At 30.2% G+C, this 23,353-nt stretch overlaps 1 protein-coding gene across 3 annotated transcripts; it reads right to left on the bottom strand.

The window, feature by feature from the left end:
• Positions 1–127: 127 nt before the first annotated feature.
• On the bottom strand, positions 128–8,294 carry LOC114412663 (tobamovirus multiplication protein 1-like). 3 transcript variants are annotated; one of them, XR_003666807.1, is made up of 14 exons: positions 7,961–8,294; positions 7,414–7,464; positions 6,435–6,468; positions 5,177–5,263; positions 5,037–5,088; positions 4,350–4,524; positions 4,124–4,219; positions 3,038–3,098; positions 1,909–1,973; positions 1,567–1,641; positions 1,391–1,466; positions 1,059–1,225; positions 796–893; positions 128–493 (listed from the first exon to the last, which is right to left on the bottom strand). XR_003666807.1 is itself a non-coding variant. In XM_028376636.1 (14 exons), the coding sequence occupies exons 1-13, from the start codon at positions 8,063–8,065 to the stop codon at positions 838–840; spliced, it is 1,056 nt and encodes a 351-aa protein (XP_028232437.1). In that variant the 5' UTR covers positions 8,066–8,294; the 3' UTR covers positions 128–493; positions 796–837. The 3 variants fall into 3 exon arrangements, 2 of the variants coding, with proteins under 2 accessions (XP_028232437.1, XP_028232436.1); XM_028376636.1 differs by having other exon boundaries at positions 796–849; XM_028376635.1 differs by lacking the exon at positions 796–893 and having other exon boundaries at positions 7,961–8,293.
• Positions 8,295–23,353: the final 15,059 nt, after the last annotated feature.

Raw genomic sequence — 23,353 nt, 5'->3', positions numbered from 1 at the left:
ATATCGTTATAAATTTCAGGGGTTCAGGAAAGGAATCACATAGCGTGTTTGGGCACGTGTTAAAGGCCCTGCTAACGTGAATTTTCGAAGTCCAGTCAAAATATCCTTCTCGACACAGATAATTCAGCTTGCAAGCAGGATAGAAGAATATGCTCACTCTGCAACAGTCATATTCACATCAGAAGGGAATCATTCAAACTCAGAAAAATACCCAACCAGCATTGAAACAGTAGTGTACCAAAATTTGTATAGAAGGAAAAGAACTTTTCATATATCAAATTGCTGCTATATACATTTAGATTTAGATTGTAAATACAGTGGGAAGGGAAACCTCAAGTCCCTTGAGAACTTGCATCCATCATTATCATTTTCTCTCTTCTGCGCTCTAGGGTTAAACATCCTGAGGAAATTCCATTAAGCTGTCCAAACTCCAGCAGACCAAGATATATTTGCAAAGGTTAATGCATAATCATATAGGACTCGCTCTTGATGTCTGCAATAACAACAGAGTTTGTCACTAATTGAAGAAAACAAAAATATGCGTAGAGAAGAGTTTAAATATTGAGATTAACTCAATGGGAGCTAGCTTGAAAAGACCATCAATTTATCTTCATTGAATAAAGAATGACAACAATAAAAACCAGTGAAGTAGACAAAAGCATAACTACTACAAGACTAATACATGAACCATGCTTGCTGGTTCACCAAAAAAGGTTATTTTGCTCAATCTTTTACACATCATAATATTCCACATAGATGTAGTATTGCATTATGCTGGACCATCATTTAGTTCACCTTGTGCGATGACACTTGTAGGAAACAATATGAATGTGAATCTTAAAGTGCTGCCTGTCAAAGTCAAGCATTCCATGTTCATATTAAAAAATAATTTTCTGCAGATAGGAGGGTAAGAAGGGGAAAAAGAATTCAGAAAATGATGTGAAAGAGTTTGCACAATGTGAAATCAAGCTTTGAAGACTTTAACACGTGTAATCAGATCAGTAGCTGAATACTGCATAGATAATTTAACCAAAGGGAGAGATGTGTTATATAGGGACCTGATTCTGCATGCTTGTTGCTGTAGCCCAGCGTTGAGGATGATGGATTGCAATTGAACTATCAGCAACAAAAGCTATTGTACTTGATTCTTCGGGTATGCTAGCAGCTTCTTCAGGTGGTAATTCTCTCATTACCCACAGTACCACTGCTGAAGGTATTGATGAACCTGTGAAAGAAGTGCCAGATTCAGATTTTAAGGAGATTAAATCACTTCAGAAAGCAATTAACAATTGTATGTTAGTGTAAAACTATATCAAATACTGTTATGGAATGAATAGAAGATTCCTGCAACTGAACTCAGATAACTGGTAACTAAATTAACAGCACATACCCACAAAATAATACAAAATGAGTAAAAGAGAGGAGTAAACATCATTCAGACGCCGCTGATGCCAGTTATACTGCATCTGCAATAATAAAATAATAATATGACAAGAAAGTTCAGGAAATCTTAAACCTTTATCATGAGAAAAGTAGAATTCTTGCACCCAGTAAACTCATACATACAGGGATGTCGGTTAAAAGTTCTACACAGGAACTTGATGTGAAGCATATTACAGAGACAATAGTTAAACCTGCAACCTGAGAAAACTGAATATTTCAGCAATTTATGTAAATTTAATATACACACAAGCATAACAGCATAAGCTTGTATATTTCTATCTCTATATGTATATATTTAAATTAAAATAAGCATATAAATTATGCATCAGATGAAAAGGTAGATTAAGTGATGGCAGCCATTGTTGGGCACCCAGTGGCTGGCAGATCACCAGCCCTATTAAAAAGGTCCAGAATCACAAAGGATATACATTGTCTAATACTCCAGTGGAAACAGAAACGTAGTACCTTCCACATTTCAGATGAAGGTTTCTCGGCTCTCACTTTGCTCATTTTCAAGCATAATAGAATTCCTGTCAAAAAAATACTACACATTATAATAAAAACTTAGTCTACAAAAAAGAGAAATATCATGACTCACAAGCCATCAGCAATTTAATCCTCTCACAAAAATAACTACCACCTTTTCAGATTATAAATCCATCCAAAACTCGTCTTATAATGAATTTTTTATTTGCAAAAAGAAATTTCCTCTCCATGATATTAATATAGGTAGAAAAAGTGATGAAAACCTTAACTGTTCTTGCATTAATATTCAAGTTAATTCTAGTTTAAGTACAACCATGACATATGGTACAGTCATCAAATGTAACGTCAATATGTTACTCTACCTGTGCTCTTAGCCTATAACTGGGATCAAAGCATTTGAGAAATCATATCCTGACATCAAATGGAAAGCAACTTGGTTGCAGCCTTGCAGGCATCAATGCTTCTCAGAAGGTCAAAAGTAGTTAAGGGACTGCTTTTCAAAGCAGTTAGATTTATTCTCAAAGCATATCAAATCCTATAGCCATTTTGCTTGCTTCCATGGTTTGTGGAGGGGATGTCCACCGTTGCGTGGTTTCTATCATATATTGCCTAGTTTAGGAGGCATCAGTGGAGGAGGATGTTGGACAGTCCAACATTGTCTGCCTCAGTTACTGGGGTACATTTATATACTGATTAGGCAACTTCACTTAATGCCAATTGTTTTGAGAATAAATCTAACATGGTATCAATCTATCAAAGCCTCTATAGTACCAAGTGGTCAAGAGAGCTTCTACAAATTAGTCTAAACATAAGTTAATTTGAGCTTATGGAGAAGCTCATTTCAATTTTTCTTCTTATTTTCTTCTCCTAGAAGTCCTTCTAGATAAGCCTACCCAAACAGACCCTTTCGATTTAGATGGATACTAAACATGCCTTCTAGATAATCAGCTGGATACATACATGTGTATCCAGGTTCGTGCATTGCTCAACACTGATGCATTTCCACACACCAGACAAACAAAGCAGTACATCCATTTAAGCAAAAGAAATGAATTAAATTCAAATCTACTGAAACTTAGAATGGAAAAATAGAATAGCAGTTGCTCACCATAGCATGCTAATGCTCCTCCCAACAAAAGCATCCCAATAGCAGAAAGATATAAATATACCTGCATGATAATTTTGGTCACCAAACCATGATTTTCAAAATCATTTTCAAAAGACTAAGAAAACAAGCATGATTCATTAACAATTATCTTCATATTTTAAAAACAGATTCTCAACATCATAACTAAGGCAGCTCAACTAAGACTAGAGTACCCTGTAAGTTAATTTCACTGACAATACTAAAAGTACAAACCATGCTTTGCCATATTAGCATTTACTCCATCTAGTGTACAGTATAAACCATCCAAATACTATAAAATTTCATTTCATCCAGGCAAAATATGCCAAAGGTCTTCCCACAGTTCTTCCTAAAAGAAAATTAGAATAACCTTCAAGATTTCTATGTCATACTTTAAAAAGAAACAAGAGTAAGTTACATGGAGTACACAGCCATTTTACAAGGGTTTTTCTTACAGATATGTTGGGATATTGGGTAGCTTAGCTTCATTGATTCTTGGATCTCTGTTTTCATTTTTTTTTTTTTTTTACTTATAAAGGAGGATTTCTTATCCTCCTAACTTTGTAATCATCTTCTATATTTACGGAGATATTTGAGCCAATTAAGTCCGGAGAAGAATTTAATTTTGGTTGGGCCTAGGCCACTTTCTTTTACCAAGGAAAAATATATTGAATTAGGTGACAAGGGTTCTTTATATGTTTAGAATTCTATATCAAATCAAAATGAAATAGAAGCTTTTTTATAATATAAGAGTAAGCTTATGTTTTCAAATTAAAAATAATAAATTAATAGCCATTTACTCCTTATTTAAAAATAGTGATAATGGTTAAGGTAAAAAGAATTTCAACTATTATGCCACCAAGAAAGACAAAGAGTGGCTCATGGCATCAAAGATTATAAATAACAACAGAAACCAAAGCCTTTTTCCACTAAATGAGATTGGCTACATGAATCAAATGGTAACACACTATTTTGTCATTAGCTAAATTCTCAGCAAGTCCATCTAAGATATAAAAGTTTTTTTTAATGGATAGATTATAAACCAAAGCTAAAATTACTGTCCCATACCCGAGCTGCCACTTCAGAATCAATGGGATTCTTTCCTAGCCCAATCCAGATTACTACAGCAAAAGCAACCACGATGATGAAAACTAGCAAAGTAACCTGGAAAATCACGAGTCATTATACACAAAGGAAATACATTGTAAAGCAAATTATTAGACAATTGAAAAAATAAAGGTGAAAATGATACTATAAAAATCAAAACTACATAAGAAACATTTGTTCCCCATACCAAAATCACAATTTTTTGCCGATTTCCAACACGAGCAAACCGAAAAGGAAAGCACTTTCTATGGCTATCTATGCTTGCTAAATTTGATTCATTTAAAGTCTTCTCCAGCAAAGGGTTGTCACAAAAACTTCCTTCATAGTCATCATCATCATCTGCCTGATGGCAAAGGTCAACCCTGCAAAAGGAAACCCAAGTGCAATATAGAAACCAGTTCATATTTAGCAGTACAAGTGTCTAAAATTTGATGATATAGACAAACATCTGCAAAGCAAAGGTACTTTCTCAATATTCATTCAATAAAGCACTGTTTTTTTCATGTAAATGTTAGCAGAAGACTTGTAGGGCTCCCCCCCCCGAAAAAAAAAAAGCACACACCTTGAACTTTCACAATTTTCAACTTCTGCAGAAAATTTTCATGTGCTCTTCTCCAATATTTCACTCATTGCCATACCACCCCAATTTTGTTCTCATCTACCATTAAAGTTACTACCTACATAAGCATGGGTCTTTATTCTTAATGGGTATTGGAATAGATACTCTAGTATCTTGCCTAGATCCTATCCATTTGCATCCCTACTAAAGAGGGTCTGCAAGTATAAGTACTTGCTATAAGTAAAACTTTTCTATCAAACATTGCGGGTTCACAAAACAAATTTAAATATCATAACAATAAGCAAGAATACATACCAGAAGGATAAAAGAAGAAGAAATGCTGCAAAAAAAAGTACTTTGGGGAAAGCTGCAAAACATTTTTCAGCAGTTCAGACATTTTAATCTAGGATAAATATATATCACAGGTGTCTAGTCAGTAAAGAATGAAGGCTCACCCATAAATATGAAACCACAAGAGTGCGACCAACAGGTCCATCCCTTGCAGGAAGCAACAATTGTCAATGCCAAATAAATGACATAACCTGAAATTTTAAATTAAGTGGTTCAGATGGAATAAAGAAAAAACGCAGGGAGGGGGGAGGGTATGAATTATCGACAACTCATTTTATTCATCAATGCATTATATATATATATATATATATATATATATATATATATTCAAATTCTCATTGTATATAGCACTGCTGATAGCCTGACATTTCAGAACTAGAAACTGGAAAGTGTCACATGGATGCAGATATTTATTTCCTGTTTTTACTTTTTTTTATAAGCATTTCCTGTTTCAGTTGAATCATACTTCTGCGCTTTCAGTAACACTTCTAAGGGGGCATTTGTTTCAAGTTATATAAATTTATTCCCAGGAATGAGTTGGGAATGTATCATTCCCATGTTTGGTACAAGTTATAAGAAACTATTCCCAGGCATGATATATTCCCAGGACTATATATTACACATGATTTGTTCTCTTTCTTTTCCCATGTAAAAGGGTGGGAATGGAAGTTATTTTCTTCCCACTTTCACTTTATTCTTTTTATTTTTTATTTTTTTTAACATTTTTATTTTTTAATTGAAATAAAATTTAAAATATTCCAAGAAATATTAAGTAGTTACCAAACATGTTGATGGGAATAATATTCCCAGGAATTAAATTTAATCCATGAAACAAACGCCTCCTAGAGGTGTAAAGGAAAACCAAAGTCAAGTATGAAGCATATCTGCTATCACCCCTCAAAATTTATGCAAGTGCTATAAGATATGATAAAACTAAGATGGATGCCTGGTAGAGTAACCCTACAAATATAGTCATCTCAGACAAGGTATTCATCCAAAACAAAAACACGATGGAATAAAGAGAACAAAAAATTAGGAAACTCATGTCAAACTGCCAAAGTATAAAGCTACTCTCAGGTAAAACAAACTTAAAAATTGGTGGTACTAATTAATGTAAAGACAATTAAAAAGTTGTAAATTTTCAGATGAAATGGTGTAGTCGTGAACCAAATCTATCTAATAAGCACAAACATTTTTATATTATAACAAGTAATAGATAAAGTATCAGAATGGGATCATATATCGTATCAAACTATGAAATACTAAAAAGGGTTAAATTAACCATATAAAAAGAGAGGAAAGTATGACAAATAAGTAGCACAAAAGAATATACTTGAACATCAAAAGTAAAATGCAACTAACCCAAATTAGAAGAGCCAATCAATACATGGAACACCTGCAACCCATCATATTTACATTTTATTAGAAGCTAATATAAACAGATAGCTGGTGTAATAGCATGTAAAAAGCCTAAGCTGATTAGCATTAAAACTAAAAACCCCAAAACAATTATATATTCATAAAAATTCAAATATAGAAGTAGTATATTTCTATTGCAATGTTATACAAATGCCTAACTGCATTGCAATATCCCTCTCCATGTCTATCCATCCTTATTATAAAGGATAGCACTAACATGAACTATTTCATAGACACAACATGGAGATTACATAGTGAAGAGAATTTGTTGCATACATTCACCAATTAAGATCCTTACATACATAAATCTAACTCCCCAAACCATGAGCAAAATTTAGAAAGGACACAAGGCAAATAGGAGAAAAAAAAGAGGGTCGTTGAACTCTGAAGTAAGGGCAGGGTCGGCTTAAGGCCCAAGCAAGGGCTTTAGGCCCCCCAAAAAAAAGGTCCCAAAATTTTTTTTAGTACTAATATACCTCAAAAAAATTTATTGTAAAATTATATTTGAAAATAATTTTTAAATAAAACAATGATAATTTTAATAAACTATTTTATGAGTAAATAAAAGACCTCATTCTTAAATTTGTTTTAGGTCTCTCAAGTCCTTGAGCCGCCCCTTAATAAGGGTGGCACATATTTCCATCTAGAAATTACTAAAAAACAGTTAAGTACTTACAAAAGCATATACTTCTAGCCTTCACTAGACAGTATACACACATTGGACCAGTAACTCGTATCCTAATGCTCTAACGAATGTTGCATTAGAAACCCTATCATTGTTGTTCACAGTGAGGCTACTGCACTAACCATTAAGTAGTGACCTTTCGTTCATTACATTTACAACATAAACAGGTTCATTCATTCAGAAAAGATTCAGCTATGGTAGCAAGTTCAGACAATTAGCTTGGCAAAATGCACTTACCTTTTGCCGAGTCCAACCAAGCTGCGCATTCCTCATGTGAATTCTCAGCAACTGGAGCACCCAAATAAAAAAATAAAAAAAACTGACAATAAGTAAAGCGCAAATAAATTCAGCAACTCCCAATTAATTTAGCACAAAGAGCTTAATATATCTCAAATTAATTTAATGAAATATTAATCCCAAGCTCTTTAAACTAAACGCTGCCGAAACTCAACCACAAAAGTCAACTTCAAGAGTAACTAACTAAAATTAAGTCAATTAACCACACAAGCATACTCCTGAAACTGTCAATTGAACATTTAATACAACAATTTCAACAAAAACACCTGAAAATTAAAACAGCTCAAAACATCAAGTAAATTAAATTCAAAAAACCGTTATCGTGTTACCGAACACGATAACGGAGAAGAAACAGTAAAAAATTTCAGAATGCACGCTTATGTTTCCCCCTAATTCCACACATTCTCTCCGTTAATGCCAAATTAAACGACAAAACCCAAATTGCACAAAGAGAAACGCAAATGCAGGAAGCAGCGTGAGAGTGAACCTGAAAGAACGCGAGGAACGCAACGGCGGCGTGGAGAAGAGCGAGAGCGAGATTCACAGCGAGGATTGGACGAGGAAAACCGTGAGTGTCTCTGAATCCCGACATGGCCTCGTGCGTGCGTGCGGAACGAACACCGCTTTGCGTTGTTGTTCTTCTTCTCTCTCTGTTCTTTCTACCCTCTCTTCCAGATCTACGCGTATATACGCATAATATGCATGTGATGATGATGTGTGTGCGTATCGTATCGCAGATTCTTTCACCGCAACACCATCAACAATAACAACAGCATCAACAAACGTGACACACTTTCGCTGATTTAGTGAAGGGCATCGATAGAAAATAAAATGAAATAAATATTAATAATAAAGTATTAGAATTTGCTAAAATACACACCAATATCACTGTATTAGAGAGCTATAATTAAAAAAATATTTTAAATATACGTGAGAATGTAAAATATATATATAAAAAACACAATTTTATGTATCAAAATAAAAAGTTTTTTCTTTTTAGTTTTTTAAAAAATACCTTTAGAACACTGGTTATATTTTTCTATTTATATATATATATATATATGTGTGTTGAATCTGCGATATAAATTATGGTCGTGGTGGAGAAAAAAAGACACCTTCGCTTTCTTCTTTCTGTCACATAAACATTGTCGCTTCTTTAGGACTTTTTTTTAATTTTTTTAAGAATAAATAAGACCCGCTCCTTCCGTTGACTTCCTGCTTTGACTCTCCTATCATAATCTCACGTGTATTTTGGCTTTTAAATCATTTGATTTTGTTAATTAGTTACTGTTTATTTGCTTGATTAATCCATTAAAATTGTGTATTCATTTCTCCACCGATTTAATTACGCCACACTCGCCATTGGGCCTACAAACTGGCTTTTGCTCAATCCTAAGTCCTCATTCGCCCACAGTTTTATGAGAGATTTAAAATTTAAAATTAAGCAATTATTTTTATATTAGAAAATTAACGCAATTTTGTTGTATATAAGAAAATACTGAAAGCACACGAATAGGGTTTGTCTTACATCTTCCCACTTGTAAATAATCAAATATAAATTTAATTTTTTTCATAAAAATGGTCCAGTTAAAGACGTGTTTGAGATTAGTGATTAAACTTATAATATGTTTATAAAAGAAAACATACTTGATATGAATAAAGTTATAGTTTTGAGTTAAATGAAATATTTTTTTTTATTTATTTCTAGTGTAGCACTAAAAATTTATATTTTACATTTTTAAGGGATTTACTAACGTTTCTTTTTTAACATGCAATATATCTCATATTATTTAACTCCTTCAAATAGTGTTCAACAATATAACTTGGAAAATTGTAAAAAACATGATCTCTATATGCCCTAGCCAGATGGTGAGCTACTAGATCCGAGCCTAACTTATACCTACTTATTTTTGAAGGAATATGTTAGCAAGTTGCAATTGAATGTACTTTAAGTTTACTCATAGTTATAATTTGTTAACATACTTTTTCTAAAAATAAGTATATATTAACAAATTCTACAAGCATTTTTTTTAGAAGAAGCATGTTAGCAAACTATACTTAGATGTATTTTAAATTTAATCTTAGTTATAATTTGTTGGCCTACTCCTCCAAAAAACAAGTGGTGTATGTTATCATATCCTTTTATCTATCTGTCTAAATATAGTTTTAATTATTTTATCAAATTTCGTAAAAATTAAACAACAACAAAAACATGGTTTAAGGGAGAAAAAAATTTAATGTCTCAAAAAAGAAGGAATTCCCTTATTCAAAAAGAAAGCGAGGTAAAATTAGGTTTGAATTAAGTATAGTGTGTTTGGATTTCCATTAAACATCCTTTTGCACACATTATAAGGATTGAATTAAATATTCATTGAAAGATTTCTAACTGAAATTCAAACACACTATTAATCAAAGTTTAGAATTGGAGTCTTATGAATAAAAATATATGATTGAAAAGAGAGATTCACTAAAAATAATTATATTCATTTATCTCTGACAAAAATTAATTATTAATCAAAATTAATAGAAATTTTACATAAATAATATAGTTACCCCAAAAAGTAATTGTTGAATACTTAATTCCTATTAGTTTTATTGATTGATAAAAAATAATAATTCTATCACTTTAAAAAACACCTTTTAATGTAATTTTTATCTTCTTTTTCAAATTGATTTTATCCGATTCTATTCCAACACTAAATTAAATGGATACTTTATGTATTTGATAACTCTAAACAAAAAAAAATAGCGGATCTAACTACTTGAATAGTGTATACTTTTTTTAATTATTTAATTTTTTGTATATTTAAATCATTTATTTTGATACCTATCTCCATCTCTACTAAGTTTTATCAAATTTAGGAACATCCCCGGGTAACCCACCAAATCCTTTTTTACAATTTTAATTAATGATGTAATTATTTAAGTGAGTTAAGTATGAGTTTGAGGGTTGAATCAATTTCCTCACCATTTTTAGTAATTAATATTTCTTGTACATGAATTCTTCATTTAAATGATACAAGAAATATTAATTTCTTGTACCTACTAGTAATTCTTCATTTGAAGGAAATTACTAGTCAATTTGACTTGTGTTAAACTTAACATTTAAACACCAAATGAATTTTAAAATTTTTAAACATTAATTTTAGTGTTCATACATTCATAATTGATGTGTCCTTGATTAGGGTTATCATTTCCATATTAAAAACTAATTGTACTTCAACATTTTGCAAACCTATTCTATATCTTATAAAAAAAATTCCAATGTTTCATTTACCAATTAACGAGAACCTTAACGAATAAAAAAGATGCTAACAGATGATCTCTTCATTTAAATTCTCTTCCAACATTGAATTTAACCCACCATATAATTTTAGTAATTAATATTTCTTGTACCATATATCATTTCTCCTTTATATGGTACAAGAAATATTAATTATTAAAATTATATAGCTTCTTAAAATCTACTTTAAACAATGTACTGCATTTCCTTCTTCTTAACCTCATACAATGTAGTGTTTTTCCTTCTTCTTAACCTCATAAACTATCTCATTTGCAATAATGTTACACCCAAAATTTGTCTATCTATAATATATGTTAACCAAGTCTCTAAAATAATAAAATTCATTACTTTACTTAGTTTATTTCTCAAAAAAATCTAATTTATTATAAATTATTTCTTTATAATTAAAGCAACGAAATACTAAAAAAAAATAACAACATATTTATTGAATTTTTTAAATCATATAAAATACTGGATTTGTACTACTTTTTTCAAATATATTGGGGAAATGACAAAGAACATCATGGTTTATTAATTTCAACTAACTTAAAATCAATGTTTGAAAGTAAATTGGACTAAGACATGAGTATTCTAGTGGTATTCATTTTCTTGTTTTTTTTATGAATTTAGTATCTTTAAAAATTGTTAAATATTTATCTATGCTACTTACCTATAAACATTTATAGTGAGAATTTCTCTTTTAAAAATATTTAATTCATGAGAACTACTAGTAATATTCTAACATCCTTACATGTATTACCGTACTTACCTTCAAGTAATGTGAAATTAAAATAAAAACATTAATATAAAATAAGAAAAAACATAACATATAAATCTTGAGTAATTAAGGTACTTTACAAATTCTTAAAAGAATAAATCTTTTATGGGAGGTTTCTTAATTGTATCACAAAAACTAAATGTCCTAAACATATTATTAATGTCATAAACATAAAATACAAGTTTCATATGTTTTTGTTTTATGTCCTACTTAATCCGAAAACATTTTAGAATAAACTAGTGAGACAATTGTCTTAGTGAGTACTTTAGGGACACAACATAACATACATCTTGTATATAAAATTTATAAACATAACATACTTAGTATCTCATCACATATAAATCATGGCATTAAAACATGTAACACTCTCATAGTCACGATAACTTTTTTTGACATTCATTACTTTATCTTCCCTTTCCTTTCTTTTTTGTACTATTGACAAATATGAAGTCATAATCCCAAGAAACTTCCATATGCTTTTTGTCACACTTTTTTCCCTCAACAAAGAGGACTAGAAGGACTTGTGGACGATCAAAGGATGACACCACCCCTTTATGGATAAAAGGGACAAAGACCATGCCCTTGTCAAAAAGGATGTTAAGTCTTATGCTTTCTAATAAATTCTCATCTTTAGTCATCATTAAGGGAAGGGTTATTAGCTTCTTCTTCTTTTCTTTTATTTTTTATTTTTTTGCCAAAAGAGACCTTTTATCTTTAGCTATCCTTTGGGTACTGAAGACCATTTTCTTGCCAAATGAGACCCTTTTATATTCATAAACAGACACATAATCATTACTTGGCATACTTTGCCTCCATATACAATCGTAGACATCAAAATTAATGATAATTAAAATAAAACACATACAATTATAAGGATTTAGAGTTTAGCAAAAGAGTTCACACCCATGAACCTTGACAAAGATTATATCTCAACTATTGGAAACAAGGTTCACACCTGTGAACCTTCATAGACTCCATATCTTAAGTTTTTGATCTCAAACATGCTATCAATAATTTCAGAAACCCCCAAATCACAAGATTGAGCGTAGGTAACAATTTGTTACATATACCTCATTGAAATATATATCTCAATCCCTTGATCATACTGTCATGCAATTAACAAATAAACCACTATTTGAACCCTAATCATTATATATTCATTGAAATCTCATAGTAAGCATATCAACAATCATTGAGAGAAAGGGAGTAATGTTTGGGAAGCATACAATAACAATTCACACAGTTAAGGCAAAGAGGAAACATACAAGGGGTTACCCCACATGGAAATGCTTGATAATCTACTAAGGGATGCTTAGGTTCTTATCCCATTTCCTGCCTTTACCATTTTCATTTTCTTTTCTCCTGCTTTATCTTTCCATTTGGGTTAGAATGTGAGAGTGTGTATGTGACTTAGGATTTGTAAATTTTAATCCTCTTATTAAGCCTTGTTGGTCCCTTTCTTTTAGAATCTCACTTCTCTAAACTAAAACTATTTATTAAAATATTAACTAAACCATCTCTAATTATTAAACATCCTTTAATTAACATCACTTATTAAATCTAATTTAGAGAGATGTTACAAGAATCATATTCAAACAAGGGTACAATGAGGAAAAAAAGTAAATCCATTAAAAAGTCCCCCCCCCCCATATATATTGTTGAGTCTATTACTAGTCTTGTAATTTCATTTTCATTATTAGTGGATTTACCTCTCTAAGATGTTAAAAAATACTGTTATTTAGTATGAATTTTTACTAATTAATCATGATGCAATAACTTAAATTAGTGACATCAGAACAAAAACTAATTAACCACCAATCATTACAAACCACACTTTATAAAATGCATACCATTAATTTTCACTCTGAAACAAAAGTTTTTAATTTTCTCAAAAGAAATAATTTAAGGTGTCTAAACATTTAGTTGTAGATAAAAATATCTTCTTATAAATTTTAGGTTTATATGAATAAAAAGTAAGCAAACAAGTTATAATAATTTATGCTATTCCACCTAAAATAATTTTAGTTGTATATATAATAGATGAACTATTTCACCTAAAGGTCAGGAAGAAGGAACCAAAACTAGACAAAGAGAAAGACAATGACAAACTGTGATGGTTGTAGATTCTCGTGTGGTTGTAATTATGATTCTTAGATTTGTGATTCACAATGTGCACAAGAATTTGGAGTGGAAATCGACAATGGAGAACAATTTTACTCACATCGATGACGAGGTTGTTGTCAAAGCCAAAACAATCAGACCTGCACCTGCAGGTGTGACCTTTAGATTCCTTATTGTGATGTTGTGGATCCACCACCATTGTCACTATCATAATGTCGACAAACTCATCATCTCAGTTGCAATGACTTTGGCATCGTCCATTGCGCGAAAACAATCAAATGATGTGTGGCGGCAACGATGGTTGAAGCGCAACGATTCAACAGTGGTATATAACATAGATATTAACATATATATATAAAATCTTTTACAACTTATATAGATAATAACTTATATTATAAATCAATACGAACTTCAATGCTTTATTTTCCTTTAATTTCTCCTTAACAATAGATTTTAGTTAAGTTTGCTAGCAAATTATTGATTAATGATTATCTATGTTATTATTTGGTGACCATAATAATTATTTCCTTGAGATTGATTTGAAGATAAGGAGACATGGGCATGACTACTACTTTCATTTGCATCATTAACAAAAAAAATTGTGTCTATGAGCTAGATTTGTGGAAGGATAAACAATATCAAATAAATTTTCGCTATGTTCGCCATATGGATAAAAACTAAAAATCTCCCCTTCCTTTATGGGACTAAAAGAAATATCTAGCAAAATATTTTCACTTGCACTAATTCCACAAGCATCTTGGTTGGCACCAAAAACAACTTTTGAAAGGCTACTCCCACTTGTGCAAGTAGGACATGAACTGACTCCATTCACTTTATATGGGGGAGATAAACAAGAATTTTTTTCATTTTCACTTAAAATTAAATTGAAAAACATGAAGTTAAACCCTTAATCAAAGCAAATACAACAAATGATAATAAGAATAAGAGCCCTTACCATGAGATGATTTCTCATTCTCTCCATGCTTGATTGAAAGCTCATTTTCCAATTTCATCTTGAGTTCCACAAAAGATGCCTCAATTTCCTTAGCTTGTTCACAACTAAGATCTTGTATTTTGGCCTCCCACTAACCACATGTATTTCTTGTCTACAAAATCTCGACAAGTTTATTCTCTCATTCTTTCTCATGGTGCAATTGATGTATAAAATGCTTTATTTTTTTTTCCAGAGTTCATCAATCTCTGATTTGGTGTGATCCTCCACAAGCTCATCAATACCATCTTTTGTAGGATTTTCTTCATCGTTAGACTTGGTCATTGCCTGGTGAGAAGGTTCCTCGTAACTCAACCATTTTCCTAATGAAGTAAACAAAAGCATATCAATTTTTGCCCCACAAAGAGTTGTTAACTCACTACCTTTCTTGTAAATGCCATATTTTCTCTTTGCCAAAGTAATTTGAAGATCTTTTTTATCCTCAATTTTCTTAATCTTTCGCTTTTGTTTTCTCTTGGTGTTTCTCCCTTTCATTCTAACTACAAGATGAGAGTAAGGAAGCTATGAAATGGTGAACTTCTTGTTCTTTGTTTTTTAGTTGTAATGTTATAGAGACCAAAAAAACATAGGAAATTCAATGCAATAATACATAATACAATTAAATTCTTATATTTCTTACATTTGATTTGTTTTCTTTATTTTGGTATATTTGTATAGTTTTCCTATAATAGATATTCATAAATTAATTTTATTCATGTGTATATGAAGTTATAAGGTTGACTTGGTAATTAAAGGAGAAAGGAAATATTTGTTAGTTAAGCAACATGTCAATACAAACTTCCATTAAAGAAAAAAAAAATAATTGAATTACTTGAAATTGAGAGAACATAAATTGGGTTGCTTCTACAAAGATCATTGGAGATGCTCGTCGACAATTTATGTGTGTGGCTTGGATCATTTTTAATTTTGCTTCTCAAGAAATTTTTTACACACATATACCAAAAAACCAAATTAGATACCAATCCCCCATCATTATTTACTCATCTAACTCAAAACAAGCATACTAGAACCACAAGGCTTGAAGTTGGGTAAGGGGAGTACCAATATCGTTCCATCTCCTAGATTGTGAAGTTCTCCTTCTCAGTCTTTAATGTAAAAAAAGAAAAAGACAACCTATTGCCACCTATGTGAGTTGTGCACATAACATATTTGCTATCTTTTAACTAGATTAACTTTTTTTTAAGAAAATTCTTCTAACCAAATTAAAAATGAAAATATAAAATTGAATTATACAATCTAATTTAAACAAAACAATAATATCTCTACACCTACCTATATAGATCAAAGATATTCTTTATGACATGTAATTTTGTTCGAGATGAAGAAGATATATTTCAACTTGAAGTCTGATGAATTTGTTAGGATCTCACATCACTAAGGAGTCAAGACCAAGATAATGGATAAAGAGTCCACCAAATTAACCATTTTTTTCTTACCAAATTCTATCTTCTATGAGCTCCTCAATGATATATCAATGGTTAATTCCATGTATGCTTCTTGATCTGATCTCCCATTCCAAGTGAGGTGTGGGGTACTTTGATGTTGCTTAAGTTAGTAGGTGCCTAATTAAGTTGTGTATGTGTTGAATGAATTGATACTTTCCTTCTTCTTTTGACGTTCCTTTATTTATAAGTACAACATTTATCATTGAGTTTATGTTCACTATGGACTTGTGTGAGAGATAAGTATTTAATTAGACATAATCAAATAAGTGATAAATCCCTTATGGTACAAGATTATTATAAATAACAACAATACACCTAAATTCTTTACATTTATTAGTAAAAACATTCTTTTAAGAGGTTATATATATATAATTTATTACTTAATATATCAAGAGCCTCTTTCTTGTAGTTTGCACCGTTTTTTATATATTAGTAGCTATAAGCTAAGTTCACAGCTAATGCCTTTTTTGGAAACTAAAAAATTGCTAAAGTCTCTCCGCCTCTTTGATTTTTCAAATGCTTAAAATGATTTTTTTTTTAAGTTATATTGTTTTCCGTCAATGGGATACCTTTAACCATTTTTTCTTGCCACCTTCCTAATGTTACTAATTAATTAACCCTACCATCGAATACGTGAATTAAATTAATATAAAATTATTTTAATTTAATTAATAATCTTAAATTAATTTTAAATATACAATTACATTAATTAATTTTATCAAACTCAAATATATTAGTTAAAAAATAAAGATATATATATGGTCTCTAAAAACATCCACAGCATCCCTTGCGGTTGAAGGACTTGTATCCCTATTTGTGGACACATTATAGTACGCGTTTCTATATATTGAGTATTGACGCGCAGTGGTTGGCGTGGACTTTCGTGATAAGGTGGCATGGCATTAGAAGAACCTTCTCAACTCAACTTATCTTTTATTCTTCTTTTTCTTTTTTCTTTTTTAACAAGATCTCCTAATTTTTTAGGTCTTTTTTCTTTTTCATTGATTCAGTCTTTGAATCACATCTCACAGTTAACATCGACACAGACGCTAACATTGACGGAAAACTTAGAAGATTATTCATAATTCGTGTAGACTTGCAAAATCTATACATCGTCAACAATTTAGTTTGTGTTAAATAAAGACTATATCAATAGAGATAAACTTACAGACTGTTTTTTTTCTTTCTATTAAGGTATGACATTTTTTTGTATACTGGTTTCATCATGTTTCTTTTCTTTCCCTTTTTTTTATTACTTTAAGAACTTATTTGAAATGTTTCTCACTTTTATTTTCAAAACTTGTTTTCAATACAATTTTTAAAATTTGTTTTCAGTATAGTTTCTGAAAACAAAACAATTTTTTTTGTTAAATTAAGAAAGTTTCAAAAACTATTTTTCTTTTAAAAAAATTATACATCAAAGAAGAATATATGTGAATTATGTCTTATATGTGAATAAATAAATCACCTTATTTATTATGAGAATATTATACATAAAAATAAAAAAATAAAAATATGAAAGTAATTACTTTGAAAACTTTAATTTCGAAAATAAATTTATGAAAAACAATTACTAAAACATATGCTTTTTATTTTTTTTCTTTTAAAATGTGAAAATAATTTTTAAAAACTAGAATAAAGTTTTATTCTCTATTTCCGTTATTAGCTCAATGCGTAGTACTACTACTCATGATTGTATTAATTAATAATTACATTAGTCTCTATTACAAGTTCTTCAAGAAAACAATGCCAATGAACAATAATTACGTATAGAATAAAAAAAAAACATATTGTATACGCTTCATCTTTCGGTAGATTCCAAATATGAAATGCTAGCTGCCTAATAAAATGAATCCATGCATTCCACTAACTGAAATCTTATACTATTAAGCATACTTATAGTCTTTACAGAGTACTGATGTGTTAAATAATGTAGTAATTAATTTAACACAATTCACTTAATTTCAACATATTATCCACCTTTGTTTGGTTGGCATGCATCTTTTTGCTTTTTAATCTTCAAATTACAATGCATTATTGGTATAAGAACTAACCACTTGTCAAGAAGATACAGATTCTGCAAGCCTTTCTTAACTTTATTGTTGCGATTTATGATGATTCCTGTGAAAAACCATTTCTTAAAGCGCCTCCGGTTATTGCCATTCTCGTGCGGACATAGCTAGAATCAAATACACGTTTAAAGTTATTTACTTTAACCTAACTTTAAAATGAATTGATTGGTTTCTAACTATCAAACTAATTATTGTATTTATTACACCGGTATCTATTACTACAAGTTTTTCAAGAAAACAATGTCAATGAACAATAACTACGCATGGAGGATAAGTAACCCAAAATGTTGCTAATGATACAGTACTAGTTTATGTTATATTAAATTAGGGAAACTCTCTAAATTTTTTAAATAATTAAAAATAGAAGTTAAATATAAAAGTAATGGAAAGTTAATGTAAATTAGAAAAAAAATTAAAATTTAAGAAGTGATTTAAAAGTAAAATTATCTGAAATATGTACATCAAATTAGATAATTTTTATTATTAATCTAATATTTATACGAGGTTAAGTTTTTTTATTTTACATAAATATATAATTTTATATTAAAAAACCATCAAGCATATAAAAAAACCATCAAGCATATATTCATGTTCTTAAATATGTTTTAGTTCCCTTTTATATAATTTAGATGTAGGGAAGAAAGTTATCAAAAGATAACCATCCTATTGCATCAATTAATAATTTGATCTCAAGAACCTAAAAAAAATAAAATAATATCAAGAAATTTCTAGCCAACAAAAGTCATATATACAAATTTCCACCTTGAGTAAACTTCAAACTCTGATGCATCCAAATTATATTCTTATTTCAGGCTAATTTTACAGGGGATGACTTTGATAAGTGGTTGATTATGAACAATAATTTTGAATCGTTGGATTTATTTATTACTGTGAGACAGTTTACACTGGATCCGCAACTTTCCCCCAACAATCTTTGCGGTCACTGTTCGTTGTCGCCATCTTCTTCCCCAAATACCAAAACCCTAGTTTCAACCGGCATCGTCGTCACCTCTTCAAACAGACTTTGACTCTCGCTTCATCTTTGACAAGCTTCGCCAGCCACTCAAACACTTCCCCGCCACTTCTCACCAACGAAACCACCGAGAGAGCAGCGACGAGAACAACTACGATAAGCCAACAACAAACCTGAGAACTCTCGCTTCGTCTTCAACAAGCTTCGCCTCCTTCCGAATTCCTCGCATTTGAACTCTGAAGTTCTGAAATCCGCCGATTCTGGGAGCGTCGCACCAATATGGAGATTTACAAAAATCTAGCGTAGGAGAATCACTGTTGCAAGATTAATCCTAGGAGTTAAAATCATGCTCCAATATGGACCATATGTTAAAGTGGTCCACTGTAATAATCACCTTATGTAAGTAAAACAACTTTTACTTATAAAATTTTCATGCTTAATGACAAAAAATGTACTCTTATATATATATTTTTTCATTTTACTTGTATTATTTTTTAATTTATTATCGAAGTTTTTCTTTAAATTTATTAGGTAAGTCCTCATAGGAAAAATTAAACGTGTTTACATGTAATTAACCATTTAAGAGATATTTATATATTTAAAAAATATCATTATTAATTAAATTAATTTATTATTTACATGATTTCCAATTTATTCTCATTAATAATTAGATAACTAATAATTATTTCAGAAATAATTACAAAACCTAAATTTCATCCACCTAAAATTCCTAACTTTTATATTACCAAAAATCTCTAATTCTTAGAATAATAACACGAATCCAATTTGAGCATCCAGAATATGATATGCAAAAATAAGTTAATGATCATGAATTTTGAAAAAAAAAACTCTGATAATAAATTAAAAAAATAAGACAACCAATTTAGTAAAATAAAAAACTCTTTTTACAATTAAGCCAAATTTTTATTAAAATAATAACATCAATTAAACATAACTAAACAAACCAGAACTGAAATTATATCATCAGATTCGTTATTATTTTTTTTAACAAACTATAAACATCCAAACATATTTTAATATGCATAATGTATGATCCATATGTACAGATAATTTTTTTAGTTCGCTGTCTAATTTCAGTAAATTGAAAATTGTTATATTTATTCTCTCTTCCTTTTCATAATTGCTCATAAGTTTTTAAAGCACTCTATTAAACATTTTTTAAAACACTCTATTTATACTTTTCATTTTCTATCATACCAAATTATTTATAATAGTTATATTTTTCTCTTTTATCTTTCTCATCTAGTGTTGAATAATATTTAGGATGTTTAAAAATCATATTTGATGAGAAAAGAAGTAAGTATAATGTTAGTTTGATTTTGTGGAAGAGAAATAAATGATTCTTTTAAAAAAAAAAATTGAATTAAAGTCGAGGAAAAAAGGCATAGAATTCACACAATGTTTTTTAAAATTCCTTTCTCTTACTCTCCATTTAAATACAACCAAACCACTCTCAGCAAAAATATAAAAAGATCATTTAACTTTCATTTTGAATCCTGATTTTTTTGACATTCCTAAATATTAAATACCTGGTCAACATCCTTGATTTCTTTTCATCTTTATTTTTGTATCACATTATTTTATCTATTAATATTTTTTTCTCTATCTTTTAATATTAATTTTGGCCGTCAAAAGAGTTTTTTCCTTTTATTTTAAGAAGATGCAAAGATACACACAGTCCCCACTTGGCACTATTACGTTACGTTTCATTTGACACCCCAAGCTAGAACCCACGCTGGACTCAACGCGGGCCCCACCATGATGTACGTGACCCAATAAACCAAACGCGGAGGAGCAGTTCTGAATTTTTGATTCCACTCCCACAATTTCACACTCCTCTATTAAATTCAAACCACCAAACACGACCAAACCCACTTCATAATTCCACATATAAATACGCATTCCATTCCACTCTTTCTTCTCACCGTGGGCACCAAGAAAAGCACTAAGTTCCAATATAACCGCGACCCATTTCTCTCCTCGTTACTCCAAGAAAAACCCACAAAGCAAAATCGCAACTTGAATATTATTAGGGACATGATTGAAAAGAACAAGAGATCATCATGGTTCTCCAAGAGGCTGAAGAGAGAGTCGCAGAGGTGGAAATACCTGGGTGCTGCAATATTCAAGTGGAAGAGCCTTTCTTCTTTCCCTGTTTCCTTCTTCAACCACGTCGCTTTCAAGATTCTCTCTCTCTCTGAAGCCATTTTCCTCGTTCTCACTGCTTGCTTTTTCTACCTCATGTGTGGATGCCGCTTTTGAATTCGCACACAAGCAACCCTTTCGTGTAATTCATTTTTCCTCCCTTCTTGAGCCTGTAATCAACTTTCCAGCTGTGTGTGTATTTTTAATGTCTATAACGGAAATGAAGAGGATTGTGTCAGATTCATGCATAATCCTTAAAAACCATTAAGCACTCTTCTCAACTCTTTTCAAATTTTAAGATTTTTGTTTTTTGTGTTATTTAAATTTGTTCTTTTTATTAATTTTATTCAATATAACTCTTCCATATGAAACGTACGTACGTAAGCCTAAAACTTTTCAACAACTGAAATTGATTCGAACTCGATCGCTTGCGTGGATGGAACAGAAATGTGAGGTGTAACGTAAGAAAATTGATCGCTGTTGGTGGGTTAATGTTGATAATGATATTGCGGACAAAGTAATCCAGTGCTTTCTAAATTCCAAACTTAAGAGACAAGTAATTCTTTTTATTTTTTTTACAGTTTTCACTGCTTGATGAAGATTTTTTTTTTTTTGACTGAATTGCTTGGTGAAGATATAATGTGGGTTTACTTTACACGCTTCTAATATAATTTTCCTATAGTTAAATGTTTGAGTTGGAATACTCTTGGTTCTGTATAATAATAACTAGGTTTAATAATTTCTACATTTCTAAGTTTTCTCCGCGTCTAGTTTCTTGTGTTAGAGTGCAATTGTGATGAGTTAAACGTCTCCTTGGCGTGTTCGAGTATTACCTTCCTTTCCTGTAGCTACAGTGCTTGTTTGACAGTTGGTGTTAATTAAAGGAAAAATTTAACTACACGTCTTCTTCGTCATTATTGTTTTTAATTTTAACTATAATATATATTATAATTGATGTGACACAGATTAATTAAGTTGTAAAATCTTATTATTGGTAAAAACACATATACTTAATGACAGAGTAGGATAATCAAATCAGTCAAATATGGCTAATCAAATCAGACAAATATTGAGATTCATGATTTTGCATTGATGTTCCTCGTACTCGTCGTGTTAAGATCGATCTAAGGCTTATGTTCTGGGCAAAATTGGTATTAATGATAAGAGTTTTGTTAATTAGTATTCTTAAGATATTAGTTAAGAAACTAAAAAAAAATATTTATTAGGAAAGTTTAAAAATCATAAATAATATAATTTTTATCTTTAAATAAAAATATTTTTACTTAATACTAACATTTTTTATAATAAAATAACTAATCCTGAATTTTTGAAAATAAATTCCTCCCTTTGAAGTAAGCAAATCTATGTAATACTATCATTCTAGATGGAAACGCCGTTAAAATGACAAAGTCGTGTCGTTGGCCAATTCCTTCAACCCAAAAGGATTTAGTTACTGTTGACACCATCCAAGAAACATCATTTAAGTGTGTTTAGACTCAAATTTGCTTCATTAAATTATATTAACATGATAATATGTTAGTCAAAGTCATAATTAAGTGTGACTAGTTCTAGACTCAAATTTGATATATAGTTTTAAACATGAAATCAAATAAGCTCTAAGGTCAAGAAATCTCAGCCATCAGATCACCAAGTTGAAATTGACTTTGTTTTAATGTTTTTACAAAAGATAGTGCATGAATTTAAAGAAGTTTAATCGGATATTTAAAAGTTTAGGATTTAAGTAAGTGTTGATGCGTGATATTTATTTTTATTAACTAAGGGGTGAATTTAGCCATGATAAAAAGAAAATGTGAGATGAATTTCAATTTCTCAAACTTTCTATATGCGAAACATAACATTAAATAAATTTATAAATTAGAGTATTATGCATAAATTCAAATAAGTGAATGATCATATATTTCGAATTGAAATATAAACAAAAAAATTTAATGTGTTAGACTAAATTATAAATAAATTTTAATTAATTCACTCATATTTAATATACCCTTGATTTAATTAGAATTTTGTTT

This window comes from Glycine soja, chromosome 5 (assembly GCF_004193775.1).
Source record: "Glycine soja cultivar W05 chromosome 5, ASM419377v2, whole genome shotgun sequence".
In the NCBI taxonomy this organism is placed as follows: domain Eukaryota; kingdom Viridiplantae; phylum Streptophyta; class Magnoliopsida; order Fabales; family Fabaceae; genus Glycine; species Glycine soja.
The sequence above is the reverse complement of the archived record's forward strand: the minus strand, read 5'-3'. Positions and strand labels throughout refer to the sequence as shown.